The 16,787-nt window shown below is 35.1% G+C and overlaps 2 protein-coding genes across 15 annotated transcripts in view; one reads left to right on the forward strand and one right to left on the reverse strand.

The window, feature by feature from the left end:
• mak (male germ cell-associated kinase) overlaps positions 1-12,536 on the forward strand; it is a 34,420-nt gene extending 21,884 nt beyond the window's left edge. For 3 of the 8 annotated variants that reach the window (XM_048174335.1, XM_048174336.1, XM_048174341.1), the window contains 9 exons: positions 963-1,130; positions 1,612-1,860; positions 2,912-3,081; positions 3,718-3,860; positions 4,327-4,455; positions 9,282-9,350; positions 9,814-9,933; positions 10,632-10,727; positions 12,200-12,536. In XM_048174335.1, the coding sequence (XP_048030292.1) occupies positions 963-1,130; positions 1,612-1,860; positions 2,912-3,081; positions 3,718-3,860; positions 4,327-4,455; positions 9,282-9,350; positions 9,814-9,933; positions 10,632-10,727; positions 12,200-12,360 (1,305 nt within the window). In that variant the 3' untranslated portion in view covers positions 12,361-12,536. Of the gene's footprint in view, positions 1-962; positions 1,131-1,611; positions 1,861-2,911; positions 3,082-3,717; positions 3,861-4,326; positions 4,456-9,281; positions 9,351-9,813; positions 9,940-10,631; positions 10,728-12,199 lie in introns of all 8 variants that reach the window. The other 5 variants (XM_048174337.1, XM_048174342.1, XM_048174338.1 and 2 more) reach the window with 4 other exon arrangements.
• Positions 12,537-12,926: 390 nt separating this feature from the next.
• On the reverse strand, positions 12,927-15,470 carry tmem14ca (transmembrane protein 14Ca). Of its 7 annotated transcripts, none has more exons than XM_048174345.1 (5): positions 15,321-15,470; positions 14,782-14,866; positions 14,196-14,297; positions 13,964-14,051; positions 12,927-13,142 (listed from the first exon to the last, which is right to left on the reverse strand). In XM_048174345.1, exons 1-5 carry the CDS (start codon positions 15,453-15,455, stop codon positions 13,085-13,087), a joined length of 468 nt encoding a protein of 155 aa, XP_048030302.1. In that variant the 5' UTR covers positions 15,456-15,470; the 3' UTR covers positions 12,927-13,084. The 7 variants fall into 7 exon arrangements, with proteins under 7 accessions (XP_048030302.1, XP_048030306.1, XP_048030307.1 ...); XM_048174349.1 differs by having other exon boundaries at positions 15,325-15,429; XM_048174350.1 differs by having other exon boundaries at positions 15,361-15,422.
• Between the last annotated feature and the right edge of the window lie 1,317 nt (positions 15,471-16,787).

Here is a 16,787-nt window from a genome sequence, read left to right on the forward strand (position 1 = left end):
CTTACAACTGAAAATTGGCTGGAAAAATTAGCTGGAGTGGAATAAGATTGTGGGCCTGTAGAGACGGCTTCTCCAGACCCTTTTACGTCTGTCACGTGCTCAGGGTGAACCTGCTCTCATTTGTGAAAAGCACAGGGCTCCAGTGGCAGACCTCCCAATTCTTGTGTTCAATGGCAAATGCCAATCGAGCTCCAGTTTTATTTCACTCTTATTAAAAGCATCAAAGCTTCCCACAAATGCATGCTGTAAATGACCAAATTACACGTGAGACAATATGCACATTTTTATATACATGTTTTTACACATTTTTATACACAGTGTTGTAAGCTCAACTTAAATTACACAAATACATTCATATCCCGTGACAGCTATAATTTAATGCACAAATAAATGCACAGCCATTGGCATTTGTTCTCTGCACTGAAAATATATATGAACATGCTGTTGCATGTTTAATAACTTTTAATGGTTAAAGGGCCTTAAAGACCGGTTACACTCACAATGTGAATGAATTGCGTTTGTGTCGAAGACTCAGGATCTATTGAAGAGAACTTATGCGATGCAGAAACTCTTACAAAGCAAAAACAAACACTCATTTTTATCCATTAATGCATCTCTCACTTACTGTACAGGAAAACGTCACATCCTGTGACGTTGACACGAAGACAAATTTAAACCTGGAAGTTGAAAATAGTGCAAACTGGTTTCAAATTAACTAGGTTTCTTCTACAATCAAAACTAATGGATAGTAACATTGACTTCTATGATGTTCAACACACAAAGCTCTGTTAAAATCTCAGAAAATTTGGTTTAGAGTTTCATGGCCTTTTAATAATGAATTGTTGTCTGTGATCATTTAATGATGTGTTTGATTTGATTTATCTCTATTAAACTATTTAGTTTCATGGGTAAATAGGTAAAAAGTGCTTGTTATAGTAAACATTGATTGTTTTCCCTTGCAGTCAGACTGGCCAGAGGGTTATCAGCTAGCTTCTGCGATGAACTTCCGTTTCCCTCAGTGTGTTCCTACACCACTGAAAACTCTGATCCCCAATGCCACCAATGAGGCTTTAGATCTCATGAGAGACTTCCTCCAGTGGGACCCAAAGAAAAGACCCTCTGCTGCAAAGGTACATACGTACATGTTCATGCGGACTCCAGTATTGCAGTTGCAGAACTCGCAGTCAACCACTATTAATGATGTAAAAGTATTGCATGCTTGTCTACTAATAGTATAATGCTTCTTTCCACAGCAAATATCTCACATTCTTTGCATCTATAATTGCAAATCTAAAAGTGTTACCTAGCTGTGTGTAGCCACTACTAGTATTAATGGTGGTTTGTACATCTGAAACGAGATTCCTGTTTAGACCCTTGTAATAATGTGTAATGAATATAAATGTGTAAAGAGACTTGTGAGCAATGGAGGAGGTGGGTGGAATAGAACTTAAATAGGTTTGGTTCATCAAACCAAATGTGAATTAACAAGTGGTCTTGAAAGGGTTATTTCAATTTAGTTTATCTTAGACATCTACAAACATAATTTTTATATCTTCTTATGAAGACAGTATTCATGTTTTTGTAAGTAATTGTTTCTAAACATCATTTCAGGCACTCAGATACCCCTACTTCCAAGTGGGACAAGTTCTGGGTCCCCGTCCCATGACCCCTGATGTACGGAAGGTTCAGATAAAGCCAGTTCTGCCCAGTGAACCCAGATCAGAGTTGCAGTCTGTCTCAGAACCAGTGCTGCCATCACAGACTAAAGGCCAAAGTAGAAACTCCCATCAGCCACTGCAGCAGATTCCTCTGCCTCAGTCTCTCTCTCAGGCAGACCCTCTCGCTCCTCATCCACAAAAGGTACAAAACCTCCATATTAAATTTAAAGTCACCATGAAATCAAAATAGGCGATTCTTATTTTATTATGGAATATTGGTGTATTCATTATAAAAAAAAAAAAAAAGTGCCCTTGCAAAATTTAATTAAAACCGTGAAAATCAATGGGGAAGTAAACAACACCATAAATGAATGTTGAAAATAGGCAAATCATTGTCAAGTTGTCAGCATATACAAAAGTTTGTACAGATCAATAGTTTGGAATAATTAAGGTTTTTATTAAATATGTAATCATATTAGAATGATTTCTGAAGGATTTCACTGAAATAAATTACACTTTAAAATATATGTAAAAGAAGATTTCACAATATTACTTTTTTTTTTTTTTTTTTTTTACTATTATTATTTTTTTAATATATTTTTTTAATTAAAAAATGCATCCTTGGTGAGCACTTAACAACAAGAGACTTCTTTCAAAAAAAAAAAAAAAACATAATTATGCCAAATTTTTGACCTGCAGTGTAGCTAATCACTAATACATTTTATATTTTAGTATAAGACAGTTGTAATAGAATCACTTACCAACCTTGTCTTTGCAAAATTACTGTATATCCAATCAACTCATGTCATGATCAGCAAAAAAACAAAAAACAAACAAAAACAACCCATTTAGTCTTTGGTATACATGTGAGGATCCATAAAGGGACATAGAAGACATGTAAATTACATATAAATTGTAAATTACATCAGTAACACATAAACCATAACCAGAAGTCCATGCACCTATATGATGGGTGAAATTATTTTCTGTAATTTCACAGTTGCAGTACATGGGCATGAAAAGGAAAATGACCCAAAATGTTACTTTTAATAACATTACTAATGGTATGTTGAGGTACAGTCTGTTACTTAATTAAGCCAAGTGTCCACTGAGCCATTTCTATCTTTCTTGACAAAATAAAATTGTGATATTAAAAAAAGAGAGATTACCTTAAAGATTACCTGTATTAGTTCTCTATTACATTTGAGTACTTATATGAACATCAGCAGAATGATGCTTTTTCCTAACATGAGGTGGTCGGGGGTGAGAACAGTTTGATCGGACTGAAGAATGGTCGGAGAAGGTGGGGACAGACAAACATGAAACCCTCAGACAGCTGGGATGAGTCTGACTGTTCTGAGACCGCAGCTTCCCTCTCTAAAAAACCCAGCAAAGGCCTTGAGGAGGAGAAAACTACTCCACAGTATGATCGCTATATTCAAAGATTAACATCAGCAGTATTTACATTGACTTCATCTATAGCATATTTCAATGTGCACAGTATTCTGAAACCTAGTGAGCAGCCTTGCTGTCGACTGACCTACTAACACAGCATCCAAACTGAAATGGAACCATATAATTTGAAATGCATTTCATGGGTTTATGTTTGTAATTAGCATGTTGCTAAGATAACAATGTGATGCTCTAATAAGCATAAAAACACATAGAACTTATGAGGAATGAGTAAAGTAGCACAATTTTAGGCTGTATTATGTTAGGTTGAACTATTTTTGTCAATATATTTTAGTATTAAAAGAAACACTTATCAGCATGTCTTTTGATTCTGTCCACCATCTTGGATAGTTTTTTGAATAGATATTGTCACAGTTCTGGGACCTGCTACCTTACATTATGTAAACATATTGTAAAGTCTTTTATAAAGCTACATAATGTCTGTGTTTGGAACGTGCCTATTAAACCGACAAATAATATCTAGTATTATGGCTGCTGACTAGTTTTGAGAACAGGACTTTTATGTTTCTCTATTGCACATTACATTTCAATTATTTCATTTCAGATTTCACTCTTTCCTTCTTTTATGCTATGAAAAACTTTGCAGACCCAAGGACCAGAAACCCCTTTACACATTTAGCACTGTAACCAAGTTACCAAACACCAGCAGACTGAACCAGCCAGATTCTAGTCACCATAGCACCTCTTCAGCCAGACAACATTACCTGCGCCAGTCCAGATACCTGCCAGGTAAGATCTCAGTTTGATTTAGTCACTTCATGTGTGGTGATTGATCTTTTGTGTATAAATTGCACTGGTGCACAATACATCATATCATGAACAAGATGAATGATTATCAATGCATATCAAACCCAAGCACAATTCAATTCAGCTTTCCACACATTTTTAGAATTTATAACCCTGCATGTACAGATCATTCGGAGGAGGAGACAAATCAGAGGAGTATCTCGCAGGAGACAAATCACATGTGATGTGGCGAATGTCATTGCAATCTGCATATCATTTGCCTAAAGGTTTACTTTTCTCGACTTTGTTGAGTCACATCACATTGCCAACAAACATATATCATTGAAAACTAAGGAAATGTAAATTAATAGTCCTTTCATGCAGCAAATCGCTGTTTATGAACACCCCTTTTGGCTATTTTGTTAATATTAGTCAGTTTTTTTTTACTCATTGTTTCTGTCAATCTTAGGGTTAATAAGCAAGAACACACCATCTCTGAGCAACAAGGAGTCTCAACAAGACTTGTGGGACACCTCAGCTCTGATCAACAAACCTCTCGCACCCATTGGAGGAGTGCCAGTGTCCAGAATCAGCCCAGGTGAGCAAACAGCCACACACCTCATATCATACGTGAATTAAAGCAGAGACTTCTTCAATACGCAATATACAGTTTCCTCAAATTAATTTGCATCCATTCTTAAGACATAGTGCTTGACTTCTTTTAACCCTAAAATTAGGGATGCACTGATACCGATATCAGTATCGGGAACGATACTGTGCTCGTGTAATCGTACTCGACTCTGATACCAACAACCGATACCACGCAGCATGTACAGTACAGTGCTTTAGTCTATATAGCTGCTATGCAAGAGCTGATAAGAGAACGCAAAGTGTATAGAGCGCCCAGCGGCACAGACGCGTGAGCTTGTTGAACGCATATCCCTTTTTCACAGACATCGCTGGAAAGTTTTTAGTTCGGTTAGATAAGGCAGTAGCATAGAAAGTATAATGAGGAGCATATTACTAACGTTAACTGATGGTAAAGAGAGAGCGCGCACTTATGTTGCATGTTCTTGATTGCTGATCGTTCACTCAGCATACACGTGTCATTTTAATTAAAACTAAATCGTATGTGCAAGTAAAAACATGAACTGTCTGTTACATGATTTATGTATGAGTGGTTATCTACTAGGGCTGCATGATTTATCGTGAATAAACCACACGTGATTTGGCAAAGGCTGCGATTATTTAATGCGCAGCTTGTCAGAGCTGTAGTAAATGCTAAAATCTAAAATCCAGAGGGCGCTCTTGCACAGAAACTGCAAATATGCCCTGCCGCAGAAGAAGATAACACGCGTCATATCGCTATAGCTGAATAAACAAAAGATTGAAACGCTTTGATTAAACATTACTAATAAACACATGACTGCCTTATTCTGTGTAAGAAGCCACATCATCTCACAGAAGGATGCTCAACTGTCGTTATATAGTGAGTTTGGAGTAAAAACATATTATTAAATGTTGTCTTTTGTTGGACAAGATGTTAATAAATATTTCTCATGTCTGGAAAGATGTTTGACGTACGTTGCTTTTTCAAATGTACATTATAAGTGACTCAAACTCGCAGTGCTTTCAGATGGATTAGCATTTGGAGCCATACTCCATTAACAAGCTGCGCATAAAAAAATAATCGCAGCCTTAAGCGATAATTGCGTTTAAGTTTAATGTTATTTTTCGTATCATGCAATAAATCGTGCAGCCCTGTTATCGACATTATCACAGGAAGACAGTACAGTAATCACATGACATTTTCAAGAAGTTTTCTTTGCGCAAACATCCGAAGTGCGTGCCCAGAAAGCTGCCTCTCATACAACGCACAAATAGCCTATTAAATTGAGTTCTCTTTCAAGTCTTCTTGCGCTTGAATAGACAAATTTACACACAATTATCTCAAAATGCCCATATAGGAGAGTGTCCTAGATGGTTATGTCTTAAGTGAACGTAAAGAGTTGAAAAAGTAAATGCATTTGTAACAGATACATGCAACTCTTAAAGAGAGAGCAGCCTAATAAACCTACTGCTGTCTTTATCCTCAATGTTAAACTAACAACAAAAGACAAAGAGAAAATCACTTGACTGGTTGAGCCCTGCTGGAGCAGCTCTAAATATTTACTGTGTTATTAAATTAAAGATAAATTATGATAGAGCAATAATGTTAACAGTGAAAGTAACAGTAGCTCCTACAATACATTTTAACAGGCATAATTAAGCATGAAAATAACTTAACTAAATATCTATTTGCTAAGTCAACTAATTTGATTCATTTATTCATATTCTTTTGGTTTCTCTGCCCAGTATTTTTTTAAAATAAAAATGCAATGAAAATACAGGTATCTGTATCAAGTACTAAAAATATAAGTATCGGACTTGTTCTGAAAAAAGTGGTATCGGTGCATCCCTACCCTACCTAGAATGCATGAACCAAACAATCTACACAAATGCATAAATAGGGTCAAAATGAACTGTACTGCATTTATTGGTTTTCTTAAAATGAAGAGATTTCTTGATAATAAATAAAAGAAATGATGATACACAAATTATACACTTAATTTATACAATGTGTTTATTTGTTTACTTCTATTTGTTCAATAAAAGATAACATTTATTATTTTTAAAATGCAGTTGTACTTTTTTGAACAAATTCAAAACTAATTTAGAACGACTGTAAAGAATGCTGTAGTCTAAACTTTCACTCCCCACATTTCTTGAATAATGTGAATGAATAAATATTGGACATTTGACTGCCTTTATGCATAATTGGGGTAGAGTGATACAAGACTTTAAAACTGTCTCATGCTTTGGCCAAGAAATATGACATTGATGAGGTCAGAACCTTTTTTTTTTAAGAATACATGATTTATTGAATAATCAAATGTTTTTATTTTCACATAGTTTTAAAACCATTAGTCAATTTGACCTCTTTTATGCATTCTAGGATAATGAGACATTGTAGCAACCACCTTGTATAAAACTCCTCCATTTAGCCCTGAACTTAGTAGATTTAGCCTATTATTTGTCTTGCTTATTTGGCTAACTTAGAATTAGGGGACCCCACATTACTGACCAAGTGTTCAGTTCATCCAGTCATATTCTTAACTGTCCCACTTGATTTCACTACTTCAGTGTTGTGCATCATTCAGAAATAAATTGGCAATGCCTTGAATTGACACAGCAAACAGGATGCAGAATTGTAATTCAAAGTAGAAAACAGTGTGTAGTGTAGTTTTTAATGATACATTCATGTTGTATGCATTACCCATCAAAAACACAGCATATAATTATACATAAAAAAGATACCTGTAATAATAAAGAAATACCAATAAAAATGATGTGGTAGATACAGTGGGTACGGAAAGTATTCAGACTCCCTTAAATTTGTCACTCTTTGTTATACTGCAGCCATTTGCTAAAATCATTTAAGTTATTTTTTTTCCTCATTAATGTACACACAGCACCCCATATTGACAGAAAAACACAGAATTGTTGACATTTTTGCAGATTTATTAAAAAAGAAAAACTGAAATATCACATGGTCCTAAGTATTCAGACCCTTTGCTGTGACACTCATATATTTAACTCAGGTGCTGTCCATTTCTTCTGATCATCCTTGAGATGGTTCTACACCTTCATTTGAGTCCAGCTGTGTTTGATTATACTGATTGGACTTGATTAGGAAAGCCACACACCTGTCTATATAAGACCTTACAGCTCACAGTGCATGTCAGAGCAAATGAGAATCATGAGGTCAAAGGAACTGTCTGAAGAGCTCAGAGACAGAATTGTGGCAAGGCACAGATCTGGCCAAGGTTACAAAAAAACAATTCTGCTGCACTTAAGGTTCCTAAGAGCTCAGTGGCCTCCATAATCCTTAAATGGAAGACGTTTGGGTTGACTAGAACCCTTCCTAGAGCTGGCCGTCCGGCCAAACTGAGCTATCGGGGGAGAAGAGCCTTGGTGAGAGAGGTAAAGAAGAACCTAAAGATCACTGTGGCTGAGCTCCAGAGATGCAGTCGAGAGATGGGAGAAAGTTGTAGAAAGTCAACCATCACTGCAGCCCTCCACCAGTCGGGGCTTTATGGCAGAGTGGCCCGACGGAAGCCGCTCCTCAGTGCAAGACACATGAAAGCCCGCATGGAGTTTGCCAAGATGGTGAGAAATAAGATTCTCTGGTCTGATGAGACCAAGATAGAACTTTTTGGCCTTAATTCTAAGCGGTATGTGTGGAGAAAACCAGGCTCTGCTCATCACCTGTCCAATACAGTCCCAACAGTGAAGCATGGTGGTGGCAGCATCATGCTGTGGGGGTGTTTTTCAGCTGCAGGGACAGGACGACTGGTTGCAATCGAGGGAAAGATGAATGCGGCCAAGTACAGGGATATCCTGGACGAAAACCTTCTCCAGAGTGCTCAGGACCTCAGACTGGGCCGAAGGTTTACCTTCCAACAAGACAATGACCCTAAGCACACAGCTAAAATAACGAAGGAGTGGCTTCACAACAACTCTGTGACTGTTCTTGAATAGCCCAGCCAGAGCCCTGACTTAAAGCCAAATGAGCATCTCTGGAGAGACCTAAAAATGGCTGTCCACCAACGTTTACCATCCAACCTGACAGAACTGGAGAGAATCTGCAAGGAGGAATGGCAGAGGATCCCCAAATCCAGGTGTGAAAAACTTGTTGCATCTTTCCCAAAAAGATTCACGGCTGTATTAGATCAAAAGAGTGCTTCTACTAAATACTGAGCAAAGGGTCTGAATACTTAGGGCCATGTGATATTTCTGTTTTTCTTTTTTAATAAATCTGCAAAAATGTCAACAATTCTGTGTTTTTCTGTCAATATGGGGTGCTGTGTGTACATTAATGAGGGGAAAAAAATGAACTTAAATGATTTTAGCAAATGGCTGCAATATAACAAAGAGTGAAAAATTTAAGGGGGTCTGAATACTTTCCGTACCCACTGTATTTGGTGGTGTCATATGGCAAAATCTGTTTCATGGCTATATAATTGTTTTGACAGAATAGGACTTTAAAGAATTGTTAAAGCATTTGAGAAACAATATTCTACATATCAATCAACAATGGGCATAATTGGTTAAAATTAAGAATATAATTGTTTTGTAACAAAACTTGTAAATGGATAATTAAATTCCTTTGTTGTGTGACTTTTTTTTTTAATTTCTTTGAATTGCATTTCAGTACATTTTTAGCCTTCCATTTTCAAATTCTATAGCCAGATATTTTTAATTTCAATTTATGAATTGTCATGAAACCAATTCTGAATTTTGCACAACCCGGCTCCATGTTATACTAAGCCTTGTCTACTTTTACTGTAATATTGTCCATCATTTCTCCCTTTATGGATTCAGAGGAAAGCAGCAGTAAAGCCACAGATAAAGCTAAAGAAAGGACACTAGAGCAAAATGAACAGGTCAAAGGTACATATAGCAATAGTGCTGTTCTGCTTTTCACCACATTATCATGGATGTTGATCTGGGGTGTAAATATCTGGAAAACATTTAAAGAAAAATAGTCCAGTCATTGAGGAAATTGATTAGTTATTACAGACATTTGTTAGAATGAGTATCAAACCTCTTAAGTGGCTGTATTTTGCAAAAAAATAAATAAATATATATATATATATATATATATATATATATATATATATATATATATATATATATATATATATATATATATATATATATATATATATATATATATATATATATATACACATATATATATATATATATATACATACATACACACACACACACACACACACACACACACACACACATATATATATAATAGAGAGAGAGAGAGAGAATCAAACACATGTTTGTTTAGCTGGTTGTTTTCTCTTTCTTGACTCTAAGTTGTGGCCTCTACTCACAGGAAACTTTGTAACTACCACATACAATCTCTCTGGAGGATACATGCCTTCTTTCCAGAAGAAGGAAGTGGGATCTGTAGGACAAAGGATTCAGCTCGCCCCTCTCGGACACCAGCATGCACGTAAGAGTTCAGTTTTACCATTTAATATCTAATAATTTACTTCTCTCTGTGTTTTGACTTTTTGTGTTTGTTATTCCGTTATGGAATCACCATTTTTATGCTTTTCTACATGGCCTGCATATATTGATATGATGATGTTGGCTTTTGATACTGATATTGAATTTAAAGGTGAATTTTATAAAATATTTTCTTCTGTTTACACTTTCTTACACAATGGCACTATTCAAACATTGCGCTGTTTGTTTGAGCAGCCCGACCAACCAGAAAATTTCCAAAACAATAGTAGAAGGAACATTAATATTCATGATGAAAGCAGCCTTCCCCCACCTTCCTATACATTACTAGTCTGACAAAGCAACATTGCCTTAGATAATGGCATAATGGTTTGAGGGGGGGCTATCTGTTTGTCTCAGTCTAGTTTAAAATCCATTTGGTGACACTTAATGCTATAAAACCTACACACTTTACCTTTATACTTACTATTATTCTTCTGAGCCCCAAAATTTTGAACTCCTCTTAGAGCTTTCAAGCTTTTAATTTTCTTGCTTTTTAAAAAAACTGACATTTGTTTGCTTTATATTGTTCTACACATCTGTTGCTCAAGCTCTTTTAAGATCTGTCGTATCTTTCTTCATTCATTTATTCATCCACTCTCTCTGCCTATCTCTCTCTTTCAACTCATTTATATCTGCTCTTAGTTGATCTCTCTGCCACTGCTGACTCTAAAACTGGCAAAGCTAAACCTTCAAAGTCCAAACCTTCCTCTACAGTTTCAGTCAATGAGATCTCTGAAGGTAAAAGTTCAGAACAATAGTTGTCTTAGTCAACACCTCTTCTAAGGGTCCAAAATTAAGTTCGTCACACCTGCCAGGTTTATTGTTTTTTAATTATATATTTTTTGTTCCTTGTACTGTGGAATTATTTAACTGACTCCTTGCTATTAGTGACAGATACACTGAAAACATTTCACCCAAAAATGAAAATTCTGTCATTATTTACTCACCCTCATGTCGTTCCAAACCCATAAGACTTTCTTTCGTCTTCGGGAACCTCCATAGACACCTACGCAACTGACATTTTCACACTTCAAAAAGTTCATAAAGAGATTGTAAATCTAATCCATATGAATTGAACGGTTTAGTCCAAATTTTCTGAAGAGACTCGATCGATTGATATGATAAACAGATTTAATTTAGGTTTATATTCACATATAAACATTCATCAACTCACACATCACTTGTGGTAAACAAAAGCTCAAGCATGTTTGCTTGACGTGCAAGAACCAATGAGGTTCATTCTTGTGTTAAGCAGCACATTTGAGCTTCCGCAAGAGGTTTGTTGTCGCTTGTCAAGCAGGTTTTGGTTGAGCTTCTGTTTATGTTCGCTGATCATATATGAATAAAAGCCTAAATTAAATCTGTTCACCATATAAAGCGATCAAGTCTCTTCAGAAAATTTGGATCAAACCACTCAATTCATATAGATTAGTTTTACGCTCTCTTTAAAAACTTAAGTGGTAGTTGCGTAGCTGTCTATGGAGGGACATAAATCTCTTAGATTTCATCAAAAATATCTTAATTTGTGTTCTGAAGATGAATAAAAGTCTTAGGGGTCTGGAACGACATGAGGGTGAGTAATTAATGACAGTTATTTCATTTTTCATCTCTTTGAGAGACAGAGTTTTTTTCCTCCCTAATATTACCATTTTACCAAAGCAAGGAATATCCCAGGTGAAAAAAAGTACATTTCTATAATGTACTATAAAATTTCTATAAAAAATGTATTTAGATACTACTTATAGTACATTTGAACCCATAGTGTACTACAAGTGGTAACTAAATATATTTTTTAAATACATAGATAGTATAATAAAAGCACATTTTAGTTCATATTTCATGCTGTCTCAAAATAGCACAGTTGAATACACTTAAGATGTTCTTAAGATTATCTTAAGAAGTACTAAAGAATTTATAGTATATTAAGTACAAAATTAGTGTGTGAAAATAGAGCACTTTAAGTACATTATTGAAATGTACTTTTTTTTTCACCTGGGATTCCACATACAAGTCGCTAGAAGGTTTGTATGTCTTTGATTTGAAAAACTGATGTTGCAATTCCTAATTAAGTTACTGGCCAACTGGTTTTATTCACCAAATACAGTTTTTTACTTTTGTTTGGCACTTGACAAGTGTTAATTTTGGACTCTTGCCTCTTCATTGTTATTCTGTCAAAGTAGCCTTAAACTTTGGCTTTGCTAATTTCTCAGATTATGATGGATGGAAAAGGAGATCAGACCGAACCCAACTCAAAGGAACGAATTACGCAGCTCTAGGCAAAAACTCTGCCAATCTCATCGGTCGCGCTCCACCGGTTCAGCCAGTGCATGGACGGGTTGACTGGGCTGCAAAATATGGAAACCATCGCTAGTACATCTCATGCAAGCTACAACTGCTGTGAGGGCTAAAGTCTGTATCAACACTCGTGAATACTGTATAAACACATATCACATAACATCTTTTTATTTCTTAGAGGAGCAGCTAGGATAGATCCACACCATGTAAGCCAATGGCTCCTCAATTGTTCAATAAAGGCAAGAATCTGAACAATGGCTGTTTAAAACTTAACAATTTGATCACCTTTCAAATTTCAGTTTTGTTCAGTTTATGCATCCAATGCCTGTAATCCTTTTACAATGAAATGGGTAAATCTTTATTCCACATATTGCATCTATTTTTTGTAACCCTTTTGACATTTTTATAGTATCTAGTTTTAAATATATTCTTTTTATGCATTACTGTGATTTATGCTGGAAGGCAGTGTTATTTTTTACTTTCTTGTATCATTGATGTTAGCATCCCTTGTGTCATTTTTTTCTGTAAGCAATACTGAGAACTATAACTTGAACATATAATGTAGATAGCATTTATTGGGTTGGACTAAACTCAAATAAATAAATAGTGTTTTGTAAGTATTTTATAAGCATAAAATGGGCATGTTTTTAAAACAAGTCTTTAATTCAGAAATTCACCTTACAACTATTTATTGTACATTTTATACAAAATACCCATAAGGACAATAAGCAATAATGACATGTTGTTTAGCAAGAATGACTACATTTGAATGAAAACAGACAGTGATTTCTGTTTGGGCATCATGATTGCTGAGGTTTCTGTAGCATTCCGGCTCCAAGTTTTGCCAGCATCAAGACACTGCAACAAACATTTAAAGGAATAGTTTAGCCAAAACTGGAAATTCTGTCTTCAAGCTCTATAAAAGACAAATTTTAGTCTGTTCCTTTCTCTGAGCTATTGAGAGGACTTCAGAAGAACTGAAGTCTAGCAGATAAGGCATGTGGGCTACTTTTATAATACTTCTTATGGTGTTTTTTGTGTCATTAATGCTAGAAAGTCATACAGGTTTGAAACTAAATGAGGGTGAGTAAACTTGCCCTTTAGATTTTCCTTAGAAAAAATTCTGAAAGTTGACTGCAGTCATGTGACTATTTTAACTAATACCATAATACATATCTCAAAAAAAAAAAAAAATTGATTCCAAAAAAATTGGAATGAGACAGGCTGAATGATATTGTAGTAGAACAATGTGCTCAGAAGTCCAGGAACAGAATTATAATTTTCCCCTTTACACATTTGGCTGGAGTCTGCATGTGTATGCATGAGAATGACTTATTTGTCTTTTATTTTATTAAATGTTAATGAATTAAAATGTTATTTTAATAAAAGCCAAGAACAGAAAGGTTTCAGACCAGGGTTTTCCAAACTGTGGTTTGTTCATGAGGGCACTGCAGAGATTAAAATGAACTGAATCATGAAAATGTAAAAACAAAAAATAAATAGTTTTAAAATGAAAATACTAAATAAACCAGACAAAATATTTTGATTACACTGCATGTCATTTGACCATTACCCAACATCAGAGAAATGCAAGTATGCCATTAAATTACTGCTATAGTAACACAAAAATTTTGGGAATCCCTGTATTAGACAAATGAAGTGTGATGTGTGTTAGATACCTCGCTCCAGCGATGAGACCAGCGGGCATGATTTTGCGTGAGCTATAGAATCTCTTCCCCATGATAGCAGCAAGTGTTCCGGATGCAGCTGAGAGAGAAAAACATTGATGACAGATGGTAAAATTCAACATCACTATTACATCATTTTATAAAACAATCACATATACTGCTTCTAGATCACTTTCTGACTGAAAAAACAATAATAATTGCTGCCCTTAAAAAAAATACAAACCTAAAGACACCCAAATATTTTTGGGATCTTGTGATGTCTGGTAAGCACCGAAGCCAGCCAAACCCCCAAAGAGTAGACCTGCTGCCAGGGATGGGACACTGCCTGCAGGACAAAGGAATTAAAACATAACATATACTAAAACACTGATGAATGGTATAAATCATATAAAGTGACATGAGGTATTCAGAGTACAAAACAAAATCTGTTTTTTAGCATTTAGATGTCATGTCAAGTCGCCTTTATTTATATAGTGTTTTATACAATAGATATGGGTTCAAAGCAGCCTATCAGTAATAAAAAGGATAATAACAGTGACACAAAATTCATCAAATACGAGACTAATTAAAATTCTGCTGAAAGCACCTCCAAAAGACAATAGTGTCATTATTCAGCTTAAGACAGTTCAATGTCTGTTCAGTTCAGTTCAATAACTGTTGATGTTGCAAAATTCGTCATTTAAAAAAAAAACTAATTCGATTAGGCTATAAAGCAGCTCAGACAACGGCATCATCATGCAACTCAATTCAGTTCAAGTTTCTTTCTTGAGCATGATGTGCATGTGCTTGAGCTTTCTTATTAGGCTTACCTGCTTTGACATATCCTATGACTCCTCCAGATGCTACTAGTGCTGCGTATCCATAACCAGCCCAGTCCACTGCCATCATCAACACCTGAACACACATACAGAAATATTTTAAACACAGCCAGTTAAACAGCCAGTGTGTGACTTATTTGCAATTGCGCACCTGTTTAAAAACGACAATAGCAGTAGAATTCATGGGTAGATTATTGTACAGCTGACTCAAACACTGAAATTTACACACACATTCACTAACTCACTCCCCCACACCCACACACGCGCGCGCACACACACACACACACACACACACACATATATATATATATATATATATATATATATATATATATATATATATATATATATATATATATACACACTGCACACACAAACTCAGATCAGTGCATAACCGTTTAATAAAATGCATGTCTGCTAATTGCTGTGAGTGCAGAGACTGACATTGTTTATTCAAAATATTTAATGGTGATACTCGAAATAGCCTATTCTAAATTACACCACTGTAATATAATTATTAATGTTAATACTCGCTGCCTGAGTCTGTTCTGTTCTGCCTGATGTCCTTGCCTTGTGGTGCGTATGGCGGTCGACTGGAATTGCGTAAAGTTCCTTATGACCGTATAATGACTGACAATCACAAACGCCAATGAAAACGTACGCATCTGACGTACATCCGTTACAACGTTTCTAAAGTGGACTTATGGGAAATGAAGTTTACTTCAAAGTTCCTAAATTACCTCTCTCTAAATTTCACCAAAAATCTTTATTTGCTTGGAAAATAGTGCACGACCTTTCTCCCAACAAAGAACTACTGTGGAACATTTTTTTATTTAAAATGTATTTATTTACAATTTTACAAATATATATATATATATATATATATATATATATATATATATATATATATATATATATATATATTATATATACTACAAAACAAATGTAAATTTTACTGGAATAATTTCTTTTGACAATTTTCACTGCAAAACAGCATGGTTATAGGCTGAAATTGTTGCATTTCTAACAAAATTAGAGAAATATATTTTGTATAATATCTCTCCAACTAGCTCCCATAGCTTTGCTTCATTTATTTTATTAATGCAGTTCCTTGATTCTTATATATATATAGATAGATAGATAGATAGATAGATAGATAGATAGATAGATAGATAGATAGATAGATAGATAGATAGATAGATAGATAGATAGATAGATAGATAGATAGATAGATAGATAGATAGATAGATAGATAGATACATATATGATTTAAACACACATAGACACAAGGAAAACATGCAAGGAAACCGAGCCACCATGCCCTATTTGTAACCAATAATTTAATAATGATAGCATGTTGTTCACCAACTAAAATAATTTATTAAAAGCAAATAAACAAATTAAGAATATATTTCTACAGCAATAGTGTTTCTTGTTCCTTGTGGTCTAGATAGCAGAGCAGAGTTAGGACCTTATTGTTGCCATGGTGAAACAATCTGGAAACAGTCCAAAGTCTCCAGGAAATCTGATCTTTTCCACACACCTGCCAAATGCTTTTCCTTTAGTCACCCAACATCAATCCCACTTAACAAACACCTCCTCTCCCGGTAACAGCATCAGATCAGATTCTGAAGTTACTTATAACACATGCTGCTTCGTTTTGTGTTTTTGCTCCTCTACAGAGCATCTAGTGGTCTGTTCTCTTGTCTTTAGTTGTTACAGAAAACAGGGTAACAATTTACTTCAATGGTCCACTTGAGAAATTCTACTAACTATAAGTAACTTTGCAACTAACTAACTAACTCATAGACTGTCTGCTTAATATCTGCTAACACATTATTTTGATGCTCCTCCAAAGGACATTCTACTGTCTTTGCAACTGCATGTCAACTTATCCTACTAACCCGAACCCTAACACCTAACCATAACCTAACAGTCTACTAACAGTTTAATACTCTAATGAGAGTAAATTGACATGTAGTTACAAAGTTACTTAT

Source organism: Megalobrama amblycephala, linkage group LG22, assembly GCF_018812025.1.
Source record: "Megalobrama amblycephala isolate DHTTF-2021 linkage group LG22, ASM1881202v1, whole genome shotgun sequence".
NCBI lineage: Eukaryota > Metazoa > Chordata > Actinopteri > Cypriniformes > Xenocyprididae > Megalobrama > Megalobrama amblycephala.

Excerpts from the sequence above, each read along its gene's own strand:
- tmem14ca (XM_048174344.1), bottom strand. The coding sequence starts at position 15,455 with ATGCGTACGTTTTCATTGGCGTTTGTGATTGTCAGTCATTATACGGTC. Across the intron at positions 14,298-14,781 it reads CATAGGATATGTCAAAGCAG|GCAGTGTCCCATCCCTGGCA; the intron begins GTAAGCCTAATA and ends TTTGTCCTGCAG. Across the intron at positions 14,052-14,195 it reads AAATATTTGGGTGTCTTTAG|CTGCATCCGGAACACTTGCT; the intron begins GTTTGTATTTTT and ends TTTCTCTCTCAG.